The sequence below is a fragment of the Primulina huaijiensis genome, unplaced genomic scaffold (genome assembly GCF_012295235.1).
Source record: "Primulina huaijiensis isolate GDHJ02 unplaced genomic scaffold, ASM1229523v2 scaffold21623_ERROPOS600000+, whole genome shotgun sequence".
Lineage (NCBI taxonomy): Eukaryota > Viridiplantae > Streptophyta > Magnoliopsida > Lamiales > Gesneriaceae > Primulina > Primulina huaijiensis.
Genome location: NW_027355398.1, coordinates 98,303 through 115,624, shown reverse-complemented (window position 1 = coordinate 115,624; position 17,322 = coordinate 98,303). Strand labels below are relative to the sequence as shown.

General features: G+C 36.8%; 2 protein-coding genes across 2 annotated transcripts; both read left to right on the top strand.

The window, feature by feature from the left end:
- The first annotated feature begins 5,999 nt into the window (after positions 1-5,999).
- LOC140967008 (uncharacterized) lies at positions 6,000-10,330 on the top strand. The gene is made up of 2 exons (XM_073427342.1): positions 6,000-9,828; positions 9,894-10,330. The coding sequence occupies exons 1-2, from the start codon at positions 6,465-6,467 to the stop codon at positions 10,256-10,258; spliced, it is 3,729 nt and encodes a 1,242-aa protein (XP_073283443.1). The 5' UTR covers positions 6,000-6,464; the 3' UTR covers positions 10,259-10,330.
- Positions 10,331-13,876: 3,546 nt separating this feature from the next.
- LOC140967006 (uncharacterized) lies at positions 13,877-16,313 on the top strand. The gene is made up of 6 exons (XM_073427340.1): positions 13,877-14,032; positions 14,267-14,484; positions 14,574-14,750; positions 14,833-15,057; positions 15,243-15,371; positions 15,847-16,313. The coding sequence occupies exons 1-6, from the start codon at positions 13,915-13,917 to the stop codon at positions 16,078-16,080; spliced, it is 1,101 nt and encodes a 366-aa protein (XP_073283441.1). The 5' UTR covers positions 13,877-13,914; the 3' UTR covers positions 16,081-16,313.
- Positions 16,314-17,322: the final 1,009 nt, after the last annotated feature.

The following is a 17,322-nucleotide window of genomic DNA, read 5'->3' as shown; positions in this document are numbered from 1 at the left end:
TCATATGCATTATAATATCTTAGGGAAACGCTTGCCCTAATTGCCAACAATGTGATACAATTTGATTTTTATGCACTACAAGAAAATACACATTCAACAACACATCAAAGACAACGGTTTTTTATTAAAACCGTTGTCTTTTTACTTTTAACAACGGTTTTAACAAAAACCGTTGCCGTAACCTAAAAAAATCCGCTCATAAAAAACAAACTCTTTAAAACCGTTGTCTTTGGTATATCTACGACAACGTTTTTTAAAAACCGTTGTCTATGAGCGTTTTTTTTTTTGGGCTACATCAACGGTTTTTAAAAACCGTTTTCTATGAGCATTTTTTTTTGGCTACGACAACGGTTTTTAAAAATCGTTGTCTATTAGCGTTTTTTTTAAAGCTACGACAACGGTTTTTAAAAACCGTTGTCTAAATGTGTTTTGTAAAGGGTCAAAGACAACAGTTTGTTTAAACTGTTGTCTTTCAACTGGTTTTTTTAGTTCTACGACAATGGTTTTTAAAACCGCTGTCTTCTACCATATTCTTCAAATTTTTTTTATACATTTTTTTGTTAATATTAAATTTTGCGACGATTTTGCAAACCCGTCGCTAAATTTAGCGACAGTTGTACCCAAACCGTCGCTAATTTAAAACTTGCGAAGGTTTATGTATAACCATCGCTAATTTTAGAGACGGTTTTAAGCAAAACCGTCGTCGATTTAAAATTAGCGACAGTTTGGCAAAAACTGTCGCTAAAACTTGTGACGGTTGTTGTATAACCGTCGCTAATAGTAGCGATGGTTTTAAGCAAAACCGTCGCTGATTTAAAGTTAGCGACGGTTTGGTAAAAATCATCGCTACATATAGTGACGGATTGAAAACAAACCGTCGCAAATTTTAAATTATCGACAGTTGGATAAATTAACGTCGCTATTAGCGACGGTTAAATCAAAAACCGTCGCAAAACTGTCTATAAATATCCCCATTCTCGGTCTATTTTCTTCCACACCACTTCACAACACTTAAAATTTTTCTCCCTTACACGATTTTAGTTTCTAGGGTAAATTTTTTTTTCTTTAATTTTTAATAAATTTTTAAGATCAAGAATATTATTAGCATAGTAAGATTGTGAGTTTTTTTTTATATTTATTAAACTATTAAAAGTAAATTTTTTTATTTTACTGAAAAAATTAGCGACGGAAATCATGCCAAACCGTCGCTAAATTTAGCGACGATATTTATAAAAAACCGTCGCTACTTTTAGCGACGGTTGTACATAAATTTAGCGACGGTTTTCACGGTTTTTACAAATTTTAGCTACCACAACACTTCAAACCCGTTGTCTTTGAGCGAAATCTTTAACCATAGGGCCTTTAACAACGGTTTTACAGCCCTACTACCACGATTTTTCACCGTCGTCTTTAGACGTCTACGACAACGGTTTTCACCGTTGTCTTTGAGCACAACCTTTAACCACAAGGTTTTTAACAACGGTTTTATTTGACCTACGACAACGGTTTTTGCCTTTTTTTTGTAGTGATGTTTAAGGAATAACTTACAATTGACAAGAAATTTTTATTCTCATGTATAGATTGATAGCTATATTTGAGTTTATTTTTTTGGCACCAAGTTGTGTACATTCCCCGTATTAGAATGTCTCAACCACATGTAAGTTCGTACTAATTTCGTTTTTGATTATAAATCGTTATTGGCATTTATTACTTGTACTCGTCTTCTCAAGTTGGGTCCAATAGGGTTCATAGGGGTTCATTAGGGTCCTAGGGTGGTCAACTAGAGGCTGGTCGAGTTGCTTGAGGGCTAGGGTCGAAGTTTGCATGGCAATACAACCTAGGGTTTTCGAAAATAGGTGCTGAAGTTTAGTAGGAGTCCTAGGCTTGTTCATGGCTCTGGATTGATTTTAATTGGGTTGTATATGGTTTATTTAGGTGTTATTAAGCTATGATTCAAGTTTTGTAAAGTTTGGTTAAGTTTCGAGTCAAGACGAGTCAAAATCGGAATTTACGTCTAAATTTAAAAACGAATTGGGAAATTAATCGAGAAACGTAAGTTTACTTCTAAAAAATAATTATGGGTGTATTTTTAAGGTCATATGTTAAGTTTGGAAGGATTTGGGTCGTCGTTTTAAGATCTAAGGATAAATTGGGAAAGTTGGAGTTCTAGGAACAAAACGGTCATTTTACATCTGAACATGTTAAATGTCCTGACAGTGCCATGAATGCTATAATAAATGTTAAAACGTTTATTTTAAATGTGGATGAAATTTTATGATGAAACGTTAATGTTAAAAGACATATTGCATGCTTGGTTTAAAAGAAAAATGATTTATACGTGCATATATTTTAATAAGTGATGGAAATATGAAAAGTTGAAGGAGGTGAATTGATTTTAACTAATACAATGGTATGATGATAAGATGATATGTAAGGCCAAGACTCTGTTGACGAGTGAGAGTGCCGTTGATGTCCCTGCCGCCCGGTATCGTGGTGATACGTAGATGGATCCATCGACCTTTAGCTAAAACAAAAGTCACAATTGAGGATCTGAATTCAATAAAAAGGGAAACGTGTACGTATATGATGAAAGGAAATATGATATGATATGTTGAAAGGAAAACGTTAAAGTTTATGTTCTTGAAAAGCTATTTTATTAAAAATATTTTCACTATTGTTTTTGAATGTATGTGTACTACTTGTTATCATGATTAAGGTTTGCCTTAGTCAATAAACTCACTCGGTGTGATCAATGCAGGTAAGCATGAGATTGATGTTAATGGAGGTCTTGATGGTTGATCTTGTTGGACTGAAGGTGCACAAAACTCGAGGATCGTCGCTAGTTTTCCACAATATTATGTTTAAAATTTAAGCTACTTTAAAGATTTTATGACTTAAGATGCTTTTGAGAGGTTTTTGAGAAGATGATAAAGTTAAGTTTATTTTTGAAATAATGTTAGTTTAGGTTGGTTGATGTGTTACGACTTTGTGCTTTGAATTACTTTTTTTGGATTTTCAAATAATAGTTGTTGGTTTATTTTCAAATGGTGCAAAATATTCATATTTTGAATACTTAGTGTTTCGGCCGAATGAATTAGAAATAAAAAAATTTATAGTATTTTTAATAAAAACGAGTGGTAGACCTTTCAGCTGGTTAGTTGGCAATCTACTTTATGTTCTATGCTTCTTTGTGTGTATTACTTGATTTTATTATTGTCACTCTCATTTTTCATTTTCAAAATGTAGTTTAAAATTACTTAAGCTTTGTGATCAATTTTTCTTTGCTAGCTCAATGGATGGATCGGTAGTCTTCTAATTTTTTTAAATTGTATTGTCATTATGAAGTAATGAGGCTCTAAAATACATGAATGTTACCAAATTTTTTTGGACGAGCACAAATCTCAGTTATGTTATATTTCTAGTATTAGTTATTACTGCATATCCACCTCCGCATATTGTTGTTACTGCCATCTATGTTATCTGTACAAGATTCTTTTGCGCTTTAATACAAATTTTGTGCTATGAAAGAGTTGGAATAATTAAGCTTTCTGGGATATTTTTAGAAGGTGTTGGGAATTCGTAGCACATCTTAGAAATATCTCTCAATTTGATAGGATAAAATAAGCTACAAGATTTGAAGATGGTTTTAGTTAATAATTGTTGTTTTATGTTCTTATGCTCACCTTGGAAAGTAGTCTACTGAATGTTTTAAATAATGAGGTCTCTTCCATCTCCAAAATTTTTTACTTATGTGTTGGAACAATTTATTTATTATGGTAATTCTTTGCTTCTAACTTTAGTGCTTATATTAAATTTGACATGTTGATGATTGTTAAGGTTGAGTGATTTGGTTTTGGCTATAGTTTATGGTTGCAAGTGTAAGGTCTTTCATGTACACCTATCCGTAAATATTACATCAGAAAAACAATGATCATGGTCAGGATAGATTGAGGGTATGAACGTATGATTGTTTATAACAGCATAAATTACATCAACTTGTCTAAAATGAGATATGTGACCCAAGGCTCACAGCTCTGTAGCGTCACATCAACATCAATGTGAAGACCCAAAGAATTAACACACAAAGCCATGAATTAAAAACACATTCAAGCCATGAATTCAAAGAAGAATTTGAAGAGTCATAACATCAATTTTAATGGTGTTTAAAGCCCTTAAGGAGGCCATAAACATGGTGGTAATGACATTGAATGGTAGCCTCTTCACTTCCCCTCCATGAACCTATAAATACCCCCCCCCCCCCAAGAGCTAAAGGAAACCACACCAAAAATAAGGCACAAGCTGTCCATATTTTCGTGCTCCATAGTGGTTATTCTCAAGCCTCGGTTTACCTCCGTCCTACCCACATTTTGTCCCAAGTTTTGAGCTAAGGTTGCTGCTCAAGTGCTGCCACTATTCGGAAGAGTTCGAGCGGAATTTCTCTCACAAGTTCCTCACGTTTTATTCCGAAGATAATAATCAAGTAAGTGAGTTTTTGCTATACTTTTACGTACACTTGCATGTAATAAGTGTACTACTTGATATATATATCGACATACTTTTTCTTCGTAAGTGTGTCCACATTTGCACAAAAATAAATTACGTATGTTTCTTGAAATTCGATCGGCATGCTATATTCGTTCTTATTTGTTATGAATATCCTTGAACAATTTATTGTTGGCTATTAGCTATAATATTTGAAAGCATGTTTGAAATATTTGAAATGCACTGCAATGATTCGAATTAGAAATGGCAAGGAAATTCCGATATTTGATATGTTTTGTTTAAGACCCTGATGCGGTGGGTTATAATAACCGTTCTTTTGGCCTCGCCTCTTAGAGGAGTAACATATAGGGGACTGATCAGTAAACCATGAAAAGTAGATGATTTTCAGTGCTATATTTGTATCTTGTTGGTATTCGATTCATCATGCTTATTATTGAAATTATGATAATGTATTCGTATAATTATAACCTTGATATTTGTTATGACCGATCGACCCCCATTTACTGAGTATTTTCCAAATACTCACCCCTTACATTCCCACCCCAGATAAGAACGATGAACAAATCGAAGATAAAGAACAAGAATATTTTTGGGGATGGTGATGAAGTCAATCCAATTGAAGACCGGTCTTTTCATTCTGTTTTTTAGTTAGATTACTGTGTTTTACGCTTCCGCATTTCGTTTTAATCGCATTGTAAAGACGATTATTGATTTATGTAATAGACTGACTTTTGGCTATTTGATGTACTACGTGGCTTGTTGTTATACGATTTTAAATTGTTAAACAACGCCGGTGACATGTCTCCGTTTCGGGGCGTGACAATCATCATCAAGTACCAGGAACAAAAATGACAGATAACAAAATATACTTTTTGAAGTCTTCAAATAATTGCAATTTGTTTGTGGCAATTGTTTCGAGTGTGGAGGATTTCCTATATTCCAAATTTAGGTGCAGACGTCATTAAAAAAAAAAAGATTAATGAGGTCATAGGTTATTTAATTTGGTATTGATTATAATAATAGTCAGGCCAATTCAGTCTGTGACCACCAACGAAGTTTATTCAGTCAGTACGTGATAGGTAGTGAATTTTAACCTGAGGAGCTTGCTGACTGATGATAATGAAATATATGTTATTGGAACAAATTTTTTTTTTTTTTTTGCCACCATTAGCTGATACCACGGAAATGATTTTTTTGTAGCCCAATCCATTCATTATCAATCAACAAAACAAACACAAGATGATTGATTTTCGTGGTCTCGAGAGTTGTCAGCAGAAATACATTTATGAGTAAATGATATGATCTTACGAATCTTTATCTGTGAGACCGGTCAACCCTACCGATATTCATAATAAAAAGTAATACTCTTAGCATAAAAAGTAATATTTTTTTATGGATGACTCAAATAAGAGATTTGATCCACGAAATTGATCTGTGATATCGTATCACAAGAGTTTTTGTGTATATTTATAGTGTGTGAACAGTGAAAGATGGTAGTTAGTTTGGTTGGATGCGTTCGTGGTGATTTGGTCATACATGTAACAATTCAATACAAAATCTGTAAATTAGGTGAGAGGAATATGAATAAATAGAAATCCAACCGCTCACTTTCAGAATAATAATAATAAAGGATTAAGTAGGGAATTCTTGTGTGACAACGAAACTCCTCTCTCTCTCTCTACTTAAACCACTCTTTCTTCATACAAGAAAATACCAACTCCACCCTTGTTTCTTATAACCAGTTCACTGCAATTCAAATTCCATCCGTCTCATCATGCCATGCATTATTATTCATCTCATTAAGTTTTCAATTTTCTTTTCTCTCTCCCTCAAAGACTGGTTCTTAACATCGGTGGGCATTGATTACTGTCGCCCCCAATTTACTAGCCTCACCGCCCTCATAACCAACTATACTCCCCTCCCTTGAACATAACATAATTTCAAATTTCTATTTCATCGCAATGTTGAATCCTTTTCTTATGCTGATTTTCTTTCTGCTCGTCGGCAATGGGCAGCAGCTTCATTCTGATGATGTCAAAATTCTTTTGGAGGTTAAAAAATCTTTTGTCGACAACCATGTGTTGGATGAGTGGTCCGAGGTTAACAGTGCCAACTTCTGCGCATGGAGAGGAGTTTCTTGTCAACTTCAACAAGTAATAGCTCTCAATCTCTCAGCTTCTTCTCTTCGTGGCTCCATATCACCCGCTCTCTCCCTTTTACCAAACCTGCTCCACCTTGATCTTTCCACTAATTCTCTCTCCGGCCCCATCCCTTCTGCTCTCTCTAACCTCTCTTCTTTGGAATCTTTGCTCCTCTTCTCGAACCAACTTTCCGGTCCCATCCCTCCTCAGCTTGGCTCCCTATCTAATCTCAGATTCCTCAGAATCGGTGACAATTACCTCACTGGCCAAATCCCGCCTTCCTTGGGCAATCTTCAAATTTTGGTTGCTCTTGGTTTGGCATCTTGCAGTCTCACTGGCCTCATACCACCAGAACTGGGCAAGCTGGCACTACTCCAGAACTTGATATTGCAGGAAAACCAGCTGGAGGGTAACATTCCTCTCGAGCTTTCAAATTGCTCTAGTCTTGTTGTGTTCGCCGCCGCGCTCAATCATCTTAACGGGTCCATTCCCCCGGAGTTGGCTGCTCTCACTAATCTTCGGATACTGAATCTTGCCAGTAATTCCCTATCCGGGGCTATTCCTCATCAGCTTGGTGACATGAATCAGCTGCAATACCTCAATCTTCTCAACAATCAGCTTCAAGGAAACATTCCCAAGTCATTGACAAAGTTGATCAACCTTCAGAATCTGGACTTGTCCGGCAACAGTCTTATCGGTGAAATCCCACAAGAGTTGGGAACAATGGGACAGCTGGTTTATCTCGTGCTCTCCAGCAACAATCTCACAGGACCTATTCCCAAAGGCATATGTTCCAACACATCCAGTTTGGAACACTTGATGCTAGCTCAAAATCAACTTTCTGGCGGGATTCCATCAGAAATAGGAGACTGCCGGTCGCTTAAGCAACTTGATTTGTCCAATAACACGCTTGACGGGTTCATTCCATCAGAGCTTTTTGAGTTGCTTCAACTGACTGATCTCATTCTTAACAATAATAGCTTGTCCGGTTCTGTATCTCCCTCCATAGCAAACTTAACCAATCTGCAGACATTATCCCTTTACCAGAATGATTTACAGGGCAATCTACCCAAAGACATTGGGATTCTTGGGAATCTTCAGATTCTCTATGTCTACGAGAATATGTTATCTGGAGAGATCCCTGTAGAGATTGGCAACTGCTCGAGCTTGCAAATGGTTGACTTCTTCGGCAATCATTTAACAGGGGTCATCCCAGTCACCTTTGGAAATCTAAAGCATCTAAATTTCCTTCATCTTCGGCAGAATGATCTCTATGGGGAGATTCCTTCCAGCATGGGTAACTGTCATCAACTAACGATACTTGATCTGGCAGATAACCGGTTGTCGGGTAGCATACCCGAAACTTTTGGGAATTTACAAGCTCTTGAACAACTGATGTTGTACAACAATTCTCTTCGAGGAAACCTGCCCGAGGCGCTTGCCAACCTCGGCAACTTGACCAGGGTAAATCTCTCTCATAACAGGCTTAACGGAAGCATTGCACCAATCTGTACATCACATTTGTTTCTTTCTTTTGACGTTACCAACAACGCATTCGATCATGAAATTCCACATCAGATTGGCAATTCATCTTTCCTTGAAAGGTTAAGGCTAGGGAAAAACCAATTTACAGGAAAGATCCCATGGACCCTGGGTTTGATTCGAGAACTGTCGCTGTTAGACCTCTCGGGAAATCTACTTACTGGGCAGATACCTGTTCAACTTTCCCGGTGCAAGAGATTGACTTATCTTGATTTTGATCACAATTTTCTTTCTGGATCCATCCCGTCCTGGATCGGTGGTCTTCCACAATTAGGTGTGCTTAAGCTCTCGGCCAACCATTTTTCGGGATCTCTTCATCAAGAATTGTTCAATTGTTCGAGCCTTTTGGTCCTGTCACTCGATGAAAATTCCCTTCATGGCAACCTTCCTCCTGAAGTTGGTAAATTGTCGTCCCTCAACGTTCTTGATCTTGATAACAATCAATTTTCAGGTCCAATTCCTCCCACCATTGGTTCACTACGCAAGCTCTATGAACTTCGGCTTTCACGAAACAGATTCAGTGGAGAGATTCCAGGGGAGATTGGACAGCTCCAAGAGTTGCAAAGCATCCTGGATTTCAGCTATAATAACCTCACTGGCAGCATACCGTCTTCAATTGGCACACTCCCTAAACTTGAAGCACTTGATTTATCCCACAACAAACTAGAGGGGGAGCTCCCTCCTCCAGTTACTGAGATGAGCAGCTTAGGAAGACTGAACCTTTCTTTCAACCACCTACAAGGAAGGATGGATAAGCGATATGCACACTGGCCTGCAACCTCATTCATCGGGAATTTGAATCTATGCGGAGGTCCTCTTCCAAATTGCCAAGACGTAAAATCTGGCAAAGGAGAGTCTGGCCTACGCAAGTCACATGTAGTTATAATTTCAGCAATTTCTTCAACATCTGCTGTTATTCTTGTGTTACTTGGAGTTGCACTTTTTTTCAAACACAGGCGAGAAGTCATGGGAAGAGCCAGTGATTTGGACTCTGCTTGCTCTACCAGTTCTTCTCAAGCACAAAGGAGACCCTTATTTGATAACGCTGCTGGTAAACGTGATTTCAGATGGGTGGAACTCATGGAGGCCACAAATAATCTGAGCGAGGAGTTCATAGTTGGGACTGGTGGATCTGGAACCATCTACAAGGCCGAATTGTTTTCAGGAGAAACAGTAGCAATCAAGAGAATACCAAGGAAGAATGATCCGTTGTTGGATAGAAGCTTCGTGAGAGAAATCAAAACTCTGGGCAGAATAAGGCATAGACATCTAGTGAGATTGTTAGGGTATTGTAGTAATGGAGGGGAAGGAGCCAATCTGTTGATCTATGAGTACATGGAGAATGGAAGCGTGTGGGACTGGTTGCATAAGAAACCAGTGAACGAAAAGAAGAAGATCCTAGAGTGGGATGCTAGATTAAAGATAGCAGTTGGCTTATCACAGGGATTGGAGTATCTACATCATGATTGTGTGCCTAAGATACTTCACAGGGATGTTAAATCCAGCAACATTTTATTAGATGCCGACATGGAGGCGCATCTGGGAGATTTTGGACTGGCAAAACCTCTTGCAGACCATTATGACTCCTTGAACACAGAATCCAACCTGTGGTTTGTGGGTTCTTATGGCTACATTGCTCCAGGTATGAGAACTCTTTCCCACTTCGTTGAGTGAGCTTGCTAATTAACTGTAATATGATGATTGCAGAGTATGCTTATTCCATGAAGGCGACAGAAAAAAGTGATGTTTACAGCATTGGTGTTGTGCTCATGGAGTTGGTAACAGGAAGAATGCCAACGGATGGGGGGTTTGGAGAAGATATGGACATGGTGAGCTGGGTGGAGTCATGTATGGAGTCCTCGACTGAGGAATTAATTGATCCACTGCTAAAACCACTCTTACCCAATGAAGAAAAAGCTATGTTTCAGATGCTGGAAATAGCATTGCAATGCACAAAAGCAGCACCTGCTGAAAGGCCATCATCCCGTCAAGCCTGCTATCTCCTGATGCGTGTATTCAATGATAGGATGATCGATCGTTCTGAGAAAACGAGTCTGGATACTTACTTGTAGCCCTATTAGTTGTGTAATGTTTATGTACATCCATGCGTTGGTCGGAAGTAGTATTTTGATCTCCTAAATTTATTGAATAGTTCGAGTTAAGCTTGAAAGTGTTTACTGGTATTATAATATAACTTTATAGAAATATCTGACGGAAAAACCGAAATAAAACTTTATTTTTTTTTTTTTTGAAAAAAAGGAGGGCTAAATTCTTAATTCTCTATTCATGCCCACGCGAGTCAATTTTCTGGTGAAAAATGTTTAAATGCTCTGGCCTTATTGCCCCATTTTCCTTTGCCATTAATGGTAAGAAGTTGTGGATAATAGGCTGAATAAGTGAGTTCAAGTCAAGAATCAAGACAACTTTGACGATGAAATCCGTTACAGACTATCAAAGTGCCGACAAAATCCTGTACTACAAACTATGCAATATTTTTGTGTGACACAAATTATAATAGATAAAAGCAAGACAACCATCAAAGTGCGATTGAAAGCCACATATATTATAAATAGATAAAATTAGTACAGCTATCAGAGTGCAGATGATTACTATGCCATATTTTGTGCTACACATTAAATTTAGAATATTATCAAATATGTATAGCACCAAATATTGCATAGTTTGTAGTAGAAGACTTCGTGTGCTTGCCTTTCGAAAGTGAATATCGAATCTCTAAATTTGTTACCAAAAAAGTCATTTTTTTTTACCAAAGAGTAATATTATCACTCGCAATTAAGGATGACAATTAAATTTGCTTTCGTTCCGAGTAGGTCTAGACCCAATCAAAAATACAAGGCAAAAACTTGTGTGAGACGGTCTCACTGGTTGTATTTTGTGAGACAGATCTCTTATTTGGGTCATCCATGAAAAATTATTACTTTTTATTGTGAATATCGGTAGGGTTGACCCGACTCACAGATAAAGATTTGTGAGACCGTTTCACAAGAGACCTACTCAAAAGACAATGAGGCAGATCAAAAGCGGGTCGACGCGAGTAACGGTTTTAATGGACCCATCCCGTTATATATATTACTAATAATATTGTTTGCACAATATTTTGAGTTGCGGGTATGTCAGGTGCAAAAATGCACCAATTACTGTGAAAAACGATAAAAATCTAAATTCTAAAGACACAACGATTATGCATACTATATTTGACCATCTGTTATAATCTCATAAACAATTACAACACCAAGACACAAGAAAACTAGTTGAATTGAAGGATAAACTCCCAACATGATTTGCCTTTACAACAAACTGTTAGAGTTTACAAAATATTAACATATAATCAAAAAACGTTACAGAAATTCGAACGAGAATGACTTGAACTATTGAAATGGAAAACATGAAAAATGCTTGAACTATGACTAAGATTTCGACCGTGAGTTGCAAGAGTTTGTTCGAGATGTGTTCGTTGTGTCTTTTTTTATCGATCAATTCCTTCTTCTGCAAACTAATGGACAGTTTCCTAGTCTTCTCACGACTCACGATCCTTCCATGTTTCTTCCCATGATCCTGTGAGGGTCCGTTATCCTAATAACGATGTATTAATATGCAATCATAATTAATCAATAAACATCGAAAAAATGAGTTAAAAATTTGCGTTTAAGCCTATAAAAATTTTGACAAGACCTTCCCATAAATAAGACATACCAGAAAATCAAATATTCAAAATAAACAATATATGCCCTCAATAAATATAACAACATAAACAAGTGTCAGCCAGACACAATCATGACATGTACGAACTAAAAATATTATAGAGCCAACAAGACTCGATAATAACATAATACAATCCTCCAAATATATACATATAATATCTGGGAGATTAAAACACTATGCAATACTTAAATACAACCGAGCGCCTGAGGTCGAAGCATCTATACCACCTGTCATGTCCATACACAAAAAACACGACAGCCCCATCTCGAGGGTCAGAAACTCAGTACGAGGCATCAAGAAACCACAATATATGATATAAAAATGTAATGATGTCATGCATGAATGCCATGCATAAATATGTGCTATATATCAGGATACAAAGATTCAAATAATCGATATAAAATAATCATATATAATATGATCGAGCTGGTCCACGATTCAGCGGACAGTGCCTGGGATATAGCCCAGTCTCGAATCCAACAACTACGGAAGTCAGACCGAATCAAGGTAGCCAAACATCTCCATAACACAATATCATATCACATATATAACGGATCTTAATTGAAATATAACTGGAACTCAATAACAAACAAGCTCAATATGATATGTTCAGTGGTTTTGATGTGTCTAACTAAAATAAAAATGTGTGTGGATAAAAAAAATATTTTATTTTATTTTTACCCTGAGCCTGAAATCACGAATGAGACTGAGGATATAATGTGAGAGCAGCTAAGGGTGCTGCTGAAAATAATATAGTGAATGAATTAACTGAACACTCAAACCTGATATTTATAGGAGAATACTTGGACCCTTGATGGGTTTGTCTTCCATTTGGGCTAGGAATGGGTCAGGGGTAATGGGCTCATCCATGGGTTTCAGGGATGAAAATTGTAATTTTCTTAACAAGTAAGATTAAGATCCATAAAGAATAATGCAATGATCATTAGTAACCACAAATCGCATGCATCCCATTCAACGTCACTATCATATTTAATCCAGATAGCCTATGTTCCACAACAAGGACTAACAAATAGTTCTAAGATAGAGGCTCTTAAGTTCTATGCTTACCGCGACTACAAACTACGCAAAGGTAATTTAGACACCATGAAAATGGCCTTCCCACTCAAGTATCCCTCTTCATTTTTCCTATCCCATGTCAAAATATCAGTGTATTAATTAACGAGTTAGGTTTGTATAGTGTACAATATGCATCTATTAATCCGATGGATTATAGGTTTATATCTCCATTATATCAAATTGGATTTCATAGGCTTTCCATCATCATATAATTAAAAATATTAAGGGATAATGACAATTTATTGTAGAACACGTATGGAAACTTGTCGAACAAAACATAAGAACACTTGTTGAACACATGATTTCAACACAAATATACATAAAAATCGTAATATATATATTTTTTTAATCAAATCAATAATAATTCAATAAAAGAATAGCAGATCTGAAATTTGATGAACCCTCGATTATCTTTAGAGAGGAGAAAAGCTCCGTCTTTTGAGTGAGAGAGATATATATATGGAGTGATAATGATATTTTGTTCAATTAAAAATCTATCGAAATCTCTAGGGTGAGTAGAATATAATTTTTGAATTTCTACAATTATACCTAGTGTTTTAAGGTTTGTATGTAAAGAAATATATTAAACTATTTAAAATCTATGAAAATATTAGATGTCTATAGATTTTCATTGAGTTTTTAAAAATCTGTGTGTGTGTGTATATATATATTTTTTCTTTTGATATTTATTAAACTATGAGGTGGAGAGGACTCGAACTAGAGCCACTTACAATATGAAAGTGGGTGAGATCAGTTAAGCCAAAGCTCGATCTCATTTACATTTAATATATCTAGACTTTTAAATTATATAAAACAATAAAAATACTTGAAAATTAAGTTGGCCTTATCACAATTGTAAATGTCACGTAACCCTCTTATTGGACGGAAGGCTATCATTTCATTCCAAATCTAATCTAAAATATTAAAAATGGACGTTTCGGGAATTTGCCGGCCCATTCTCCAAGATCTCCAAGAGAGAGTCTCTTCATATTTGAAGCGCCGCACACCACTAATCCGATTTTTGTCTCCAACGATTTTCCTTGAAGGTTGGATTTTTTTGTTTTTCATTTTGTGTTAATTTCTTGTAACCAGTCCGAACCCTTTGATCGTTTCTGGCTGTCTTATTTTTTTATTTTTTTTATGGTTATTTCATGATTGAAAACTAGATATATGCCATTGCTTGCTTGCCCTTGGTGGTTGAAATTTTATATGAAAGCTGTATTGGTGTAACTAAAAGGGTGCATAATAATACTGACGTTTAAGTGCGATGCAATCCTCAGTTCCGATGAGTCGTTCTGCTCTGGATGAGACGTCTGCAAGTGGTGCATTTGTGAGGAGTCCTTCCACTTTCCGTAATTTCATTTGTAGGGATCCCAATTCCTCTTTTCCCGCAGAGGCCGGGAGGTATCATTTGTATGTATCGTACGCCTGTCCCTGGGCATCCAGGTGTCTTGCGTGCCTGAAAATCAAAGGGCTTGACAAAGCCATCACTTTTACGGTAAGTCTAACCCAACAACTTTCAAAGTCTTTCCAAAAGGGTTGCTCTGCATTTTGTTTCCTCATAGACTCCTCGTGCTTCTCTACCAGTCTGTCAAACCCCAGTGGGGAAGGACAAAGGATACCGATGAGCACATGGGATGGCTTTTTCCTGCTTCAAATTCTGAGGAACCTGGAGCCGATCCAGACCCTTTGAATGGTGCAAAAAGTATAAGAGATTTGTATGAACTTGCAAGTACGAATTACTCGGGAAAATATACTGTCCCGGTTAGTGCTGCTACTTTTGATGGTAAATTTTTATTTCTACCCTTTCCCTCCTATATCCAAGTATTACGTAACATTCTGCCAGGTTCTTTGGGATAAGAAACTCAAGACAATTGTCAACAATGAGAGCTCGGAGATAATCCGCATGTTCAATACAGAATTCAATGATATTGCTGAAAATGCATTGCTGGACCTTTATCCTCCCCACTTGCAACCGCAAATCAATGAAGTGAATGATTTGATATATGATGAGATTAATAACGGGGTCTATAAATGTGGATTTGCTAAGAAGCAGCAACCTTACGATGTGGTAAATTACTCATAAGCATGGTGATCAAGAGCCCACCGCACCACCACTCCCCCCCCCCCCCCCCCAAACAAAAAAAAAACCAACCCACACCACCTCCACCACAAATGCTTCCCTCTGTTGTGGCCATATTAGTCTCGCTTCTTTTGGGAATTGTCTGAATTCTGTCTCGCTCCACTGTTTTGCAGGCTGTGGCGAAATTATATGAAGCTTTAGATAAATGTGAGCAGATATTGAGTAAGCAGCGATATCTCTGTGGAGATGCACTGACCGAAGCAGATATACGCTTGTTTGTGACCCTCATAAGATTTGATGAGGTAAGACGTTTGATTTCAAGAAAAACTGCTTTTTGGACATGAACAAGTAAGGTTAAAATACTTCTGCTCAGATATCATTGAAACTGCCAATGATCCCAGTCAATTAATCCTCATAGAAGAGTGTCTTGGCTATGTGCTGCGTTAACCGTGTAAAATGTTCCTTTGAAATAATGAATCATCAGTGGATGTATGGTACTTCCATTCTGATTTTACTTGCATAGAAACAATGACAACGGAAAAGCAACAGCTGCTTGATACAATGTGAATTCCTTGTAATATGTATATGTTTATCAGTGGCAAGATTCGGTCTTGCACTCGTACCCAGACTCAGTAAAGGCGTGACCTTGACGGTAGTCTTGTTTCAATTCCTGTACATTGATATATTTTACTGTAGTAAAGTGGTGAAATGTGTTTCTTGGGTTTAGTCCTTGAATCGAAGTAGGACACTGTTATGATCCTGTTTTTCCCTTTGCAGGTCTATGCTGTTCACTTCAAATGCAACAAGAAGTTATTACGCGAGTATCCGAATAGCTTCAATTTCACCAAAGACATATTTCAAATCCCTGGAGTCAGCGGCACAGTTCACATGGCACACATTAAAAAGCATTATTATGGAAGCCATCCGACCATCAATCCATTTGGAATCATCCCTCACGGTCCAAATATTGACTATTCTTCTGCCCATGACCGGCACAGGTTTTCTAAGTAACGGGTTTTAGCAGAATGCTTTTAATGTGCTTATGAATGTTAATGGTTGATATTGTGTGTGCGCCTTTCCAGAAAAGGAAATTTCAGAGCGAATATTCGAGACATTTTAGATTCATGGCTGCTCTTGGAGTTTGTTGTTTATTGAGTCTCATAGTGTGAATAATACCAAGAACATGTCTGATCTGTATTTTGTCCCCACCAGAATGTATGAAAGACGATCTTGTTTCACATTTATCAATGTAAGCCCCTGGGTGGTGGTATTTTTTAGATCACAATATTTTAAATTGGCTGCTTCTTTTTTTCTCTGGGTGTTTAAAAATGGTGACAACTGAAACAAGCACGAAAATGCTTGCAATCCGCCAGTAACACGAAGCAGAGAAGACATGTTTTTCTGAGTAATTTCTCTAACGTGGACTTATACCGGTAAATAATTATATTTTTTTTCAACTATAGTGAACAAATCACATATATGATCGGAACCTCCTGTGCAAACCCTTTTAAGAAACGTACATCATCTAGCGAGTAAAAAATCTTGTGAGTAATCTTCCAACTGCGAAGAAGCTATTCTTTGTATAATTTTGAATTTGGGAACATGATGTGCTAAGAGATGCGTTCGGGTGAGAAAAATCACAGATTCTTGGCGATATATTTTCTGTAGTTCTTTTTCTTTGATTGCTGACTTTCTTTTTTTGCACATTGACATATATGGTTTTGTTACTAAGATATGTTGCTTCTTGGCCTCATCTATCTTTTAAAACGATGTTTCCAATTGTCGATTTTTATTTGAAATGAAAATTTCGAAATCAAGTGCTTTAATGTCCCCTTCTTTGTCATATAGTGTGATGCCCTGAAGTTCCAAACTCAAGAAATTTGTCCATATTGATTAATTCGCGTGTTGCAAGAACTTGTCAGTGAAGGAGCTTTACGAAAGACTAAGAAAACCATTGTCAAGTTCAAACTTGAAGGTCCTTCCACATTTTTCTTGTACTTGATCACTTTCATCATTTCCCATGTTCATCAAAAATTTTTTTTATACGCCTATTTTTTATTCTTATTTTAAGGTCTTTAAATTAATGTGTGTTCAGTATTGGTGCTACCATGGGTACCTGACAATATGATGTTCTACGCCTTATTTATGCCATCAGTGTAGTAATTTTCTGAAACTTACGTACGTGCATTTCATGATCCATGATTCCAAATTAATTAGATTTGGATCAATACTACAAGAATATAAAATAATGGA

Coding starts and splice junctions, on each gene's coding strand:
- LOC140967008 (XM_073427342.1), top strand. CDS start 6,465: ATGTTGAATCCTTTTCTTATGCTGATTTTCTTTCTGCTCGTCGGCAAT. Junction 9,829..9,893: donor TTATGGCTACATTGCTCCAG/GTATGAGAACTC, acceptor TGATGATTGCAG/AGTATGCTTATTCCATGAAG.
- LOC140967006 (XM_073427340.1), top strand. CDS start 13,915: ATGGACGTTTCGGGAATTTGCCGGCCCATTCTCCAAGATCTCCAAGAG. Junction 14,033..14,266: donor TCCAACGATTTTCCTTGAAG/GTTGGATTTTTT, acceptor TGCAATCCTCAG/TTCCGATGAGTCGTTCTGCT. Junction 15,058..15,242: donor AGCAGCAACCTTACGATGTG/GTAAATTACTCA, acceptor ACTGTTTTGCAG/GCTGTGGCGAAATTATATGA.